General features: G+C 49.8%; 4 protein-coding genes across 4 annotated transcripts in view; 2 read left to right on the top strand and 2 right to left on the bottom strand.

The window, feature by feature from the left end:
• GUITHDRAFT_140066 (hypothetical protein) overlaps positions 1-1,293 on the bottom strand; it is a gene marked incomplete at both ends in the record, with an annotated part of 1,455 nt that extends 162 nt beyond the window's left edge. The window contains 6 exons of the mRNA XM_005830847.1: positions 38-91; positions 163-238; positions 284-342; positions 608-828; positions 929-1,010; positions 1,063-1,293. Coding sequence (XP_005830904.1) covers positions 38-91; positions 163-238; positions 284-342; positions 608-828; positions 929-1,010; positions 1,063-1,293 — 723 coding nt within the window. The remainder of the gene's footprint in view (positions 1-37; positions 92-162; positions 239-283; positions 343-607; positions 829-928; positions 1,011-1,062) is intronic.
• A 573-nt stretch (positions 1,294-1,866) lies between these two features.
• GUITHDRAFT_110034 (hypothetical protein) lies at positions 1,867-6,218 on the top strand (the record flags this gene model as incomplete). The annotated part of the gene is made up of 26 exons (XM_005830846.1): positions 1,867-1,951; positions 2,331-2,404; positions 2,463-2,536; positions 2,659-2,794; positions 2,849-2,905; positions 2,965-3,024; positions 3,081-3,149; positions 3,194-3,250; positions 3,490-3,558; positions 3,606-3,665; positions 3,711-3,806; positions 3,892-3,930; positions 4,092-4,155; positions 4,401-4,450; positions 4,499-4,535; positions 4,736-4,797; positions 4,840-4,907; positions 4,965-5,019; positions 5,067-5,100; positions 5,152-5,211; positions 5,385-5,443; positions 5,567-5,652; positions 5,806-5,851; positions 5,954-6,010; positions 6,058-6,101; positions 6,143-6,218. 26 exons carry the CDS (start codon positions 1,867-1,869, stop codon positions 6,216-6,218), a joined length of 1,674 nt encoding a protein of 557 aa, XP_005830903.1.
• Positions 6,219-6,465: 247 nt separating this feature from the next.
• GUITHDRAFT_140064 (hypothetical protein) lies at positions 6,466-7,572 on the bottom strand (the record flags this gene model as incomplete). The annotated part of the gene is made up of 5 exons (XM_005830845.1): positions 6,466-6,538; positions 6,589-6,674; positions 6,718-6,796; positions 6,852-7,503; positions 7,554-7,572. 5 exons carry the CDS (start codon positions 7,570-7,572, stop codon positions 6,466-6,468), a joined length of 909 nt encoding a protein of 302 aa, XP_005830902.1.
• Positions 7,573-8,465: 893 nt separating this feature from the next.
• On the top strand, positions 8,466-9,563 carry GUITHDRAFT_72685 (hypothetical protein; the record flags this gene model as incomplete). Its single annotated transcript, XM_005830844.1, has 2 exons — positions 8,466-8,748; positions 8,842-9,563. The coding sequence occupies 2 exons, from the start codon at positions 8,466-8,468 to the stop codon at positions 9,561-9,563; spliced, it is 1,005 nt and encodes a 334-aa protein (XP_005830901.1).
• Between the last annotated feature and the right edge of the window lie 1,705 nt (positions 9,564-11,268).

The following is an 11,268-nucleotide window of genomic DNA, read 5'->3' as shown; positions in this document are numbered from 1 at the left end:
CTCCCGTCCTGCTCCTTCTCCTCCTCAGAGGTATCACCTGGTCTGTCGTGGTGATCTTGCAGCGAGAGCAGGGCTTGACGACGTCCATCTCCTGACGCCAAGGTAACGATGTTGCAGGTTGAGGTCTGGTGGGGGAAAAGAGGACAAGGCGCAGGGGCACACCATGTCGTGGATCTTAATGCGCCTCCACGAGTCTTCCGCGAAAGCTCCGCAGTCAGTCTTTATGACGATGTTGGGTCTGCAGCAAGGGAAGTTAGAGCCGCAGGCTCATCAGTGGGCTCACCGGAATCTATTCATGGGTAGCGGGACGGAGAGGAGAGAGTTGAGGTAGTGCAGAGATTCCTGAGAGATGATCAGGCGAATAAGGGAGGGAGGGAGGGGAGGGGGGGGGGGGTGGAGAGAAAATGGGGAGGGTGGGAGGAAGATAGGAGAGAGAAGAAAGAGAGAACACCAAAGGGAGAGGGAGACGAGCAGGAGGATGGGACAAAAGTTCAAACGCAGGTTATAGGCAAGTGAAGTTCGGGCGCAGCAGTTGCTGCGCTGGACAGGGAAGAGGGCGACATTGACAGGGGTGAGGAAGTTCTGAGGACGGGGCCAAGGGGAGAACCTCGGAAATGAGGAGGAGGGGATATCCGTCAGAGAAGGCTGTCTTGCCGAAGGATCGACGAGGAGTGAATCTCCTGTTGGAGGTTCTCTCGTACTTGTCCGACATTCCTACCAGCCGCAAGTTCCTTCCCACGAAGCTCGAGAGCCACGAAGAGATCTCTCCTCCTTGATCCACCACCTTCACGTCGTCCTCCCAGATACCGGCTTCTAGCTCGGCATGGTCTACAAGCATGTGAGCTGGGAGGGCAGGCAAGGAGACTAGGGAAAAGGTGTTGCACGGGAGGAGCGCGGGGAAGACCAGGAGAAAGAGGAAGGGGAGCACCTGCACTCGTTCTTTTGGTGGTCTTCACTGTGCATGAAGTCATTCCAGGAGCCTCTACCTTTAGCGAACCGTCGAGGTTGATCTGCAAACGAGCAGCATGAGAGGAGATATTTACTGGGAGATTTCTATCGCACCGCGGGAGCGATCTGACAGAGCGCTGCCTCCTGTCTCTGTGTGACGAAGCGCCCGTTCTCGTCAACGATCATGTACCTCCTGTCATTCACTGCACCATACTCGTCAAGCTGCATGCTCTCCTGCGCTTGGCCCTTGCAGCTCTTGATAGGATAAATGTGGAGGGAGGTCACTTCGCCAACCTCAACCCATTCTTCTGTCCCAATCATTCCTCGTTTCCTGTGTGACCACATTCATTCACGATCGACACTTGCGTCTTTAGATTCTCTGCTTTTAAATCATGACACATCACTGATTCTCCATTGCAGAACCACACTTGCAACAGATGAAATACGTTCCTTCAATTCACTGGATGGAATCGATACTTTTTCTCATCTCAAGCTCAAGTCATCAACATGAAGTTTCTTCTGCTCCGAAGGCATTTGCATGAAGTTTACCTCATCTCTTCTATCATCTTCATCGCCCCGTACATCGCCGCCGCCATCACCGCTGCAGCCTTGGCCCATCCTGCTGCCATAGTGCGCCACCTTCAACTACCCAACCCACAAACTGTACATTTTGAAAACAGAATTATCTATTCAGACAAAATTTCAAAACTTTTTCGTCTAATTTGATTTGATTTTTGATATTCATGTACCCCACCCACGCAAATCCATATTAGTCACAAACCTAAAAGTTTTAGCTATTACTACTAATTATTTTTACGATGTATGTGGAGGGTGGGTAGTAGCAAAAGATTGAAATTTAACAGTACCGGTGAGTTAGAAGGTGGAATTGTGGGGTAGGGTACTTGAACGACAGGCGCCATGGGGAAGAAACAGCATTCCAAGGACAAGATGTACATCTTGCACTCAGAATGGCAGACAGAAGGAGGAGGATACAAGAGCAAAGGTGAGAAGAGGGGAGGGGCGGGGATGGGCGGGGAGAGCAGAAATGGGAGGAGAAAGGAATGGAATAGTGGATTGGAGGGAGGAGTGGGTGGAGGCGAAAGTTTCAGGAGGAGGAAGAGAATGAGGGGAAAGAGAGTTGGAGACACGAAGAAATCAACGTCGACATGAGCGAGGAGAGAATGGAGTAGGATGGGCCGGGGAAACCAGTTGAAACCCAAGCAGAATTGATGCAGGAGCAGGATGATGGTAGCGGTAGTGCAGTGATGAGATGAGATACTTGACACCTAGAGACGGCAGAGAAAACGTGAATGAGAATAGACGATAGGAGGAGGGGAGGAAGTCAGCGTTCGCGGCGAGTTCTGATGCTTGTCGCCTTGCAGGGGGGCTAGCAGCGAAAGCGCCTCATCGATGTCTTCCTTTCTTCTGCTGCTCTCTGTCTCTGCAGCCGTTTGAGGTCCCTGCTTCTAAGAGGAGAGGAGGAGAGGAGGAGAGGGCTGAGATGGTGTTATCAGGATCCTATGATGACGCCTCAGGGGGTTGTTTATGATATGTTGAACATCATTCCCTACGTGCAGAAGAACAAACGGTGAAGAAAGCTTTGTTCTTGCATAGTGTCTGTGATGTTTGAGTGGATCTCTTTGCTATGCACTCTCGTGCCGATGATCACTCTTCTCAGTCTCTGCAAGATCCCTAACACGTTACGAACAGATGCCCTGTGACGGGGCAGCCGCTGAGCGTGAAGGAGCTGACGAAGTTAACGTTTCACAAGAATGAGAAGGACGAGTACCACTGCCCCATCATGTTCAAGACCTTCACTGCCCACACGCACATCGTTGCGATCAAGGTGCGTTCGTGAAGAGCCTCTCTCTGGCCAGTTGTGCTAACTCGTCCTCGCAAGACTTCTGGGCATGTCTACTGCCATGAGGCGATCGATACGCTGTGTTTGAAAACCAAGGTTCGTGCGTGATGATGTCGGACAGAGCAGGTGGAGAGTTGAGACTTGAATGTGTTCAGAACATGAGAGATCTTATCACTGACGAGCCTTTCACCAAGAAAGACATCATAACCCTCCAGGTTGACGTCGAGTTTCTTCGCAGGGGTTTTCCTCACTGACCTCGCCGTCTTTACAGGACCCTCACAACTTCTCCAACAGGGAGATCAACAAGTTCCAGCACATCCAGTCGGGCGAGGACACCAAGGTGGGGCAGGCTTGCAAGGGACAGGCTCACACTTTGAGTTGCAGGCGAGGAAGGTTGCTGAGATGAAAGTGGACGAGGAGACAAGAAGAATTCTGGACAAGGTCCCCCCCTCCCCCCTCCCCTCCATCCATCCATCCTCCTCCCGCTCCCCCTCCCCCTCCATCCATCCTCCATCCATCCTGCTCCTTCTCCACCCCCTCCCTCCAACGTCATCCTCTTCCTCCTCCTCTTCCTCCTCCTCCTTTATTTGTCATCACCTTCCCAACATCTTGTTTTCGCTCTCGCTACCCCTATACAGCTTCATCCCGTCCTTTCATCTCTCCGACTGAGCGGAATGCAGGCTGGGTTGAGTGCACCGGGAGCAACAGGAGCGCAGAGGCCATCGCAAGCTTCTCTACTTGCTGCTGAGGTAGATCGGGAAGATCGAATCTCTGGAGCTGATGCCAAGGAATGAAGGCGAAGGCGAAGAGAGCTAGGGAGGAGGCAATGGAGGCTGAGAGGAACGATCCGTTGAAGGTCAGTACATTGGATTTGCATGCTGGCACTTGCTCCTGCTCTCAGCTGACATCTGATTGCGCATCAAAGAGGAAGAAAGGAATCTCCAGCGGAGCGATGGCTGCATCGTTCACCTCCTCGGCGATTGACGTGCATTATAAGGTGAAGATGGGCGAGGAATGAGGGCGAGGAGATTAATGGAGGAGAGTCGATGACGAAGAGCAGATGACTGACACAAGCATGGCAGGTGGAAGAGCAGGCGATGTCGGAGAAGGAGATCAAACAGGTCTTTTCTCATCGCTTTCCTTTTTCCTCTACGTCGTTCCTCTTCATCTCCCTGTTTCTTTTTTTCATCTCCCCCTTTTCATCCTTCTCCTCTTTCCTCCGCGTCCTGTCAATCACAATTCAAATCCCACATAGTTGATATTTTGAATATTCTGCGAGCAGGAGAGATGGAGGATCATGCGGCAGATCGGGAAGAAAGGATACGTGCAGCTCAAGACAACCCATGGTGAAGCGTTTCTGCCATCCTTCTCCCTCTCCATCTAGACCTAAAACACCTCCTCCCCTCTCCTCTCTCCTTTCTCCTCTCGCCTCTCGCCTCTCTCCTCTCGCCTCTCGCCTCTCGCCTCTCGCCTCTCTCCTCTCTCTATTCTCTGTTCTCCAATACTCCTTTTTGCGGCCTTGTGCTTCTCGCTCCCTTGCCTCTTTACCCCTAAGCATTTTCTGCCCTGACATACCCTTGTCATGGTGTAGGAGACTTGAACCTCGAGATCAGATGCGATTGGGTTCCCTCGACTTCTGAAGTATTGTCTTTATACTCATTTGCTGGGTATGCTAACCTTGTATTGCAGAATTTCTTAACTCTCTGCGCAAGAGGATATTACAACGGTGCTACACAAGACTTTTTCGTCCTCCCCTCACCTCCACACCTTCCCTCCGCTCCTTCCCTCAGCTCTTTCACCTCCCCTGTCGATCCCCTCTCCTTTGCTTTGTGCTTCCCAATTCCACATCTGCCCCGTTTGTTCTCTGCGCATTTGCTTGCTTGCCCCGACTTTCTCCCTCTTTCGGTCTCACTGAAACCCTTGAAGGAACGAAATTCCATCGTCTCATCCCCGACTTCATGATCCAAGGAGGGGACCCAACGGGGACTGTGAGGACGATGGTCGGAGGGATGGTGCTGACGGAGGGGCAGGGGAGGGGAGGAGAGAGCTGCTGGGGGGAGAAGTTCGAGGACGAGATAGACAGCAGGCTGTCGCACAAGTAGATGAAAGTTTCTGTTGCCTGCTCCTGCTCACTCAATTGCTCTCGCTTCTCCAGTGCGCGGGGTATCCTGAGTATGGCGAACGCGGGGCCGAATACCAATGGGTCGCAGGTAGGAAGGGAATGAGGAGGAGCACTGGAAATGAACAACTTCCACAGTTCTTCATCACCTTCAAAGCTTGTCCTCATCTCGGTGTTGTTCATGGCGATGGGAGGACGAGGGCTGACAGTGAGTTGTGACAAGACAAGAAGCATTCGATCTTCGGCTCTGTTGTCGGTGGCATCGACACGTTAAGGAAGTTGGGTGAGTTCAGCTGCTGAGCACCTTGCATGGATTTTTGTGAGAATGTTACATGTATACAAGTGTCACCGTGAGATTGAATTTGAAATGTCTGGGTGAAATTTGATGCTTTCTGATATCTATTGGCTTTGCAAAGGCGAGACTTTGATGAGAAACTCCTGACTTCTCCTGGACAGAGAGGATCGAAACAGATGCCAAGGACTGTCCGACAGAAGACATCATCGTCAAAGAAGTGGTATGGACGATGACATGCCTTGACTCCTGACAACCGTGTACTTCCCTACACATGCAAATCTCACTCTTCCTTTGTCCGAGACGACTCGCATACCTGGTCTTTGTGCAGTGAAGTTTGTTGCAGGTCGTGTTCGTGAATCCGTTCGAGACGGATCTCAAGGCGTACTTCGAGGAAAAGAAGAGCAATGAAATCAAAGAGGCGAGGGGGCAGTGAGACTGTGGCGGTACGGGGATTGAGGGAGTTACAGGTGGAGGACAAGAAGAAGAAGAAGAAGATTGAAGCGGAAGACAATGAGGGGTTGGCTTCTAACTCGCTCTCTTGAAGTTTTGCAGTTCACGCTGAGCTTTCCCTCCTCCATCCAGTTTCACCCAGTGGTACTCGAACCCTTCGGCGGCTGCAGCAAGCAAGGTGAGGAAGGGAAGAGGAGAGGACGGGAGAAAGGACAGGAGCTTGGAGTGGGCACCATGGGAGGGAAGGAAGAGGGTGTAGGGAATGAACTCGTTTCCGCAGGTCACTCTCTACAAGGAGGGCGTCGGCAAATACATCGCGCCAAAGAAGGAGGAGGAGGTTAGAGCCAAGTCCTGCTGCCTCCTGCTGGCTGATGAGCTGTCCAGGGCAAGAAGGAGGCGGCGGAGCAGCAGGATAATGGGGATGACATGTGAGAGATGCCGGAGCTGGGGAAGAGCTGATACAAGGCAGGTGGGTCAACGTTCCTCTCTCGAAGCAGAAGAACAAGGCGGCTCCTCGTGCTGGTTTCGGAGACTTTTCGAGGTGAGAGCAGTCAGTTGATGACATCACTCGCTTATATTACATTCCAGTTGGTGATGAGGAGGGAGAAACAGGAGGGGGGGGGAGGGGGGAAGACTGTGAGTTTGGAAGGGTGAGGCAAAAGAAGGAAGGAAAGGAGAAGACAGGGGAGAGGAGGGTACAGTTGTCTTCACCTCAACATTGGACCCGATGCACATTAACCTGATCAACGAGGTCCCAACGTAACTTGAAGTGAATGTTTTAAGTGACTGCTATTATCCTGAATCCGTGTTCTTCCTCTCCTTCTGTGCCATGGCGATTTGCACTGTCCTGTGCCGGTGCTTGCTCCTGCGAACCACGTCAGGAGAGCAAACTTGCAGTCTACGCCGCCCCTCAACCTGTACGGGGACTCTTGTTTCCTCAGGCATCGGGTTGTTCCCGTGTCTTGCCACAGGGTCCTGCCGGCAAGTCGGGCAACTTCCATCTGGGAACGAAAGAGCGAGTGAATGAGGACAAGATGAACCCACAGTTCGCCACTTACTCGGCTTGCGCAGCCAGTCGTCGATACAGTTGGGATGAAATCTATGACCACACGGAAGGACCCTCCTGCAAACAGCCAGAACCAGTCAGCCTGACTGTCAGACTTGAACCTGTTTCTCACCATTCATGTTGTGTGTCAACCTCAAAACAGATGGCGCAAGGATCGTTATCCGGAGGAGCGTTGTGGCTGATGGGGAGGTTGTTGATTATAGAATGTCTCAACGGGTCCGGGATCGGCGTCATCGTGAGGACTTCAGATCTCCGTGCCTGGTTTCCCCCGTAGAAGGCAATGCTGAAGATGACAAACAGAACAAACAAACCAGTGAAGATCCAGATGGCAACAAACACTGTGGAAGCAATCTGCATGGATCTGCAGACTGCCCAGTACGTTACACCGCACGACTTGAACGGAAACACACGGCTAGTCATCCAACACAGGCAAATGATGTGTCCTGGTTCGACTAGAGGAACAAACTTGCCAACAAAGTCGATGAGGTTCTGGAAAGGAAGCTCTGTAACCTCGCAGGGGCCATGCTCCCAGTACACTTTCAGCTTTGCAATCAGCTGAATCATGTAGAATATTCTCAGAATCACGGTGAAGCACACATAGGCCAGAAGCAGCTTGAAGTCCATCTCACTTTGTGTTTCTAGTGGAGCGCTCGCCAAGGAAAATATGTAAAAGATGACCAACCCAACAGCAATGCTCGTCGTCACAACATCCATCAGGATTGTGAAGCGGTTAATGCGAAGGATCCTTCTGGAATATTGTCCACCTGTAGCAGGCAAGCATGAGCAGCAGCAATATTTTATATCTTTCACATACCTGTCATTGCATCGGGCATTTTTGCGAAAAAATATCAAGTCGGAGAAGATATAGGAAACCGAAACAAACAAATAGCCAAGGGTTATGCACTACAGGTTTGAGAGAGAGGCTTTCGACTTCACCCCAAAACTCGAGGTGTTAAATCCACCACAGCGTATCATATGCCTACGTGAATAATCTTTTTCTTGCAGTTGAAGATGGTCAGTATTGTGATTCTTCTGTAAATGAAAATGGGTCAGCTACAAGCAAGTAGCATTGTTCTCCCAGAAAATTCTCTTGACTGTCCCGTCTTGACTGCTAACGCATTGCCACTCCTGAAACAACTCACTACCACACTTACCATGCTTTGTTCGCATCATCTTTCTCTTCTCTCCACGTCCTAGTCCATCTCATCCAACTTAAATCTAGACTGGCCCATCGTTTTGCAGCACCATGATGCCAAGATCTTGTTCAGCTGCTCTTTCCCCAAAGTGACTCTGATCGATTCTTCTTCCTTTCTTTCTTCGTATCTCCACCCTCCTCTCTGCCTTTCTCCGTCGCTGTCCCTCCTTCTCTCCTTCGTGCTTCGCGCTCCCCGTAAAAGGCATTTTTGATTGCACCAACCAACCCCTAGCCTGCACCCCCACCCCCACCAGCTGAGCTACACTACCAGTTTCAACAAATAAATAAGAGGACCCCTGGTCCATTGGTTGGATCTGTACTGGGATAAAAGAAGATTACTTTTAGTTTTGTAGGAGTATTTAAAATTTTATTCTAAACTTTGTACAAGAATTGTTAGGCAACAGAGACGTAAATCCATGACTGTCGGTACAGATATTGTACTCTCTTCTCAAAACTTGTTTTACGTTGACTTCCCCATGGCGTGATCGTGTTGTCGGTCGTTCTCGCAGCCTCTCGTTGCTGCTGCAGGACATGCACAAGTCCTCGGCCTTCCCCATCGTTGTAAATGCTGTCACTTGCTTCCTCCTCCTATCCTTGGCTGACGTACAAGGCAACGAGCGACCAATAGTTGGTATTCTTTCGCAACCTTGTACTGGGTTCCGAGGTTGCAATGAAAGCGGCAGCTACATCGCATCTAGCTACGTCAAGTTTGTCGAGATGGCGGGCGCGAGAGTCATTCCGATTATCTTCAACGCTCCGCATGATGAGATCATGTTCAGGATGCGATACGTGCACATGTTACTATTCCCAGGAGGTAAGAAGTTTGGATATGATTCGTACCGTGTGATTTATACCGATATGCTTTGTACCGTGTTTATGCGATGCGAACGTGAGTGACGTTTGATAGGTGCTGTCCCTCTGCAGCCAGGAACTCTATTTTTTGAGACATCGAAATCTCTGTTTGAACATGTTATCGATCTGAACAAACGTGGGTTCTGGTTTCCGCTCCATGGGACATGTCTTGGATTTGAGCTCTTGCATATTCTGGTAGCCAGAAGCGGAGGCGTGTTGCAGACATTCAACAGTACAAACTGTCGATCTAAATTGAATTTCACAGAGTCAGCTCGGCATTCGCGGCTCTTTCAGAATTTCTCCAATGACTTGTTTGAAGCTGCACGGAAAAAGAAGATTGCTGTGGAGCATCACATGTATGGTGTGAGTCCTGAGGCGTACAAAAACTTCCCAAGTCTACAAAGTTTTTTTCGAATCCTGTCAACGAGTGCAGATTTGCAAGGGAAAATCTACGTGTCGAGCATGGAGGCCATCGACTTTCCTATCAGTGGGACTCAATTCCACCCAGAAAAACCAGTTTTTGAATGGAAAACAGGGCAGGAAATTTCTCATGATCCACAAGCAATACTTATGGCACAAATGTTATCAAATGCGCTCATCACAGAGGCAAAGAAAAACAGCAGGCCTCCGCTATCAAAAGGGCCCCAACTGAATTCGCTGCTCATCTACAATTATTCTCCGATTTACATTTCCGATGACTCAATACCATTCGAACAAGTTTATGTATTCCATACTTCTTCTACCCCTCATCCTCGTTCTCTGGAGCGAATAAATTAGAAGCAAACCAGTAGTCTCTTCCCTCCCGTCTGAAAATTTCCATATGTAACGGCAAGCCCCCCTCAGGAGAGTTCTGTAGTAGGTGGGGTGGGCTGATGCACTTGCCTGCCATACTATTATGCCAGAGTGATGTTTGCGAAAGGGGGTGGGGGGTAGGGGTACAGTAGGGCCGTATGGCGGTTAGTCAACTGGGCAGCAATGGGAGGAAGGGTGCAGAGCAAGAGAGAACATGAAGCAGAGGGGAGGTGGAGAAGTGTGTGAAACGAGGCGAGTGAAGCATGCAGCTCAACAGCAAGGTCAAGAAGATCCAATAACTTGTCCAGGAACCTGAAGCCGAGCAGACAAGACCATGCCTACTAAACCATTGTCGGTTCAAGTCAATGGTTTCGATTCCTCCAATGGGCATGGTGAGACAACCAAACATGGAATCAGAATTCCTCCTGGAGCTCCGATTGGCTCTCGCATGTCGCATGGCCTTGCTAACACCAGCAACTCACCACCGAAACTTGCGATCTCCTCTCCCTCTGCGAGGAGGGGATCGCAGACGCAAGGAGAGACGGCATCCAAGTATGGCTCGCCTTTCAACGCATGCGCCATGACTCGAGCTGCTCCTTCTTTTGAGCATGACCTAGTGTTCCGAAGTCCAAGTGACAGAATCGCAAGCTACTACAGCCCGAAAGCGATGAAGCTAACGAAAGCTCTGTTGGAGAGGCGCCCTTCAGGTCATGACGTGGGGCATGCAAGCAAGGTTTGAAGATTACCCAGACAAGAAGTTGGATTGATTGTGTTTCTACTTTGCAGTCGTCGTTGCATCATCCTTCAGGTAGTCCCAAAAAGTCGAACAGATCTGAAGCTTCGGTGTCATACGATGATCTCAACAACCGTGAAGATACGCCTGAACATGGAGAGCCTTCTGAGTCTCGAATGAGATTTCACAGGCATAGGTCCCTCTGCGCTGTGTCTTTTGAACGTTGCTGATTCAAAATATTTGTTTCCAGGGAGTTGCAATTGAAGAGAGTTGACATCATAAATCCTTTGAGCAAGGAGGAGATTGAGTGGATCGATGTAATAGGCTTCTTGACTGTATTTCGCGCCTTGACTTTATTTGGTAGAAATTTGAATCCTTCATGTCTGGAATTGGAAGCGATTCAATAGCTCCGATCAAGAAGGAATGGATATACAATGCTTGCGAAGTAGCAAAGATTGATTCCTTTACTGGCATCAACAAGACGGAACTTGATGTTTTGGTCGATGAGATGCTGTCTGAGATGAATGACATGTATATTGATAGTGTACGGTTGAGCATAGCAGAATATCTTCTCTTGCATCGGCCCGAGCGCAGGCGCTTACAGATCCACGAGACACCTCGAGAGATACATTTGAAGCACAGATTGGAATTCGTTTTCGGAGAAAGGTAACAAATATCTTCATTCGCAGGATAACTCACTGTTTTGATTAGTTTGAATCGAGGTAACAACAACCCTCCACAAGGTTGGACCCATAGTGTCAGACAGGCCCGTGAAAACATTTCTAATATGCTCTTCTCTGTCAATTCATGTATTCTAGAGATACAAAGAATTTGGATGAGAGAAAGCACCACAAAATCTTTCGAGAATTCTATTCTGTTTGATGTCGCGAGCAGTGGTTCCGCTAAGACTTTAGAGCTTGAAAAGTTCAAAATTTCGCAGATCGATTACTGCGAATC

This window comes from Guillardia theta (assembly GCF_000315625.1).
Source record: "Guillardia theta CCMP2712 unplaced genomic scaffold GUITHscaffold_43, whole genome shotgun sequence".
Taxonomy (NCBI): domain Eukaryota; class Cryptophyceae; order Pyrenomonadales; family Geminigeraceae; genus Guillardia; species Guillardia theta.
Note: the sequence above shows the minus strand (reverse complement) of the source record. Positions and strands in the feature narration are given on the sequence as shown.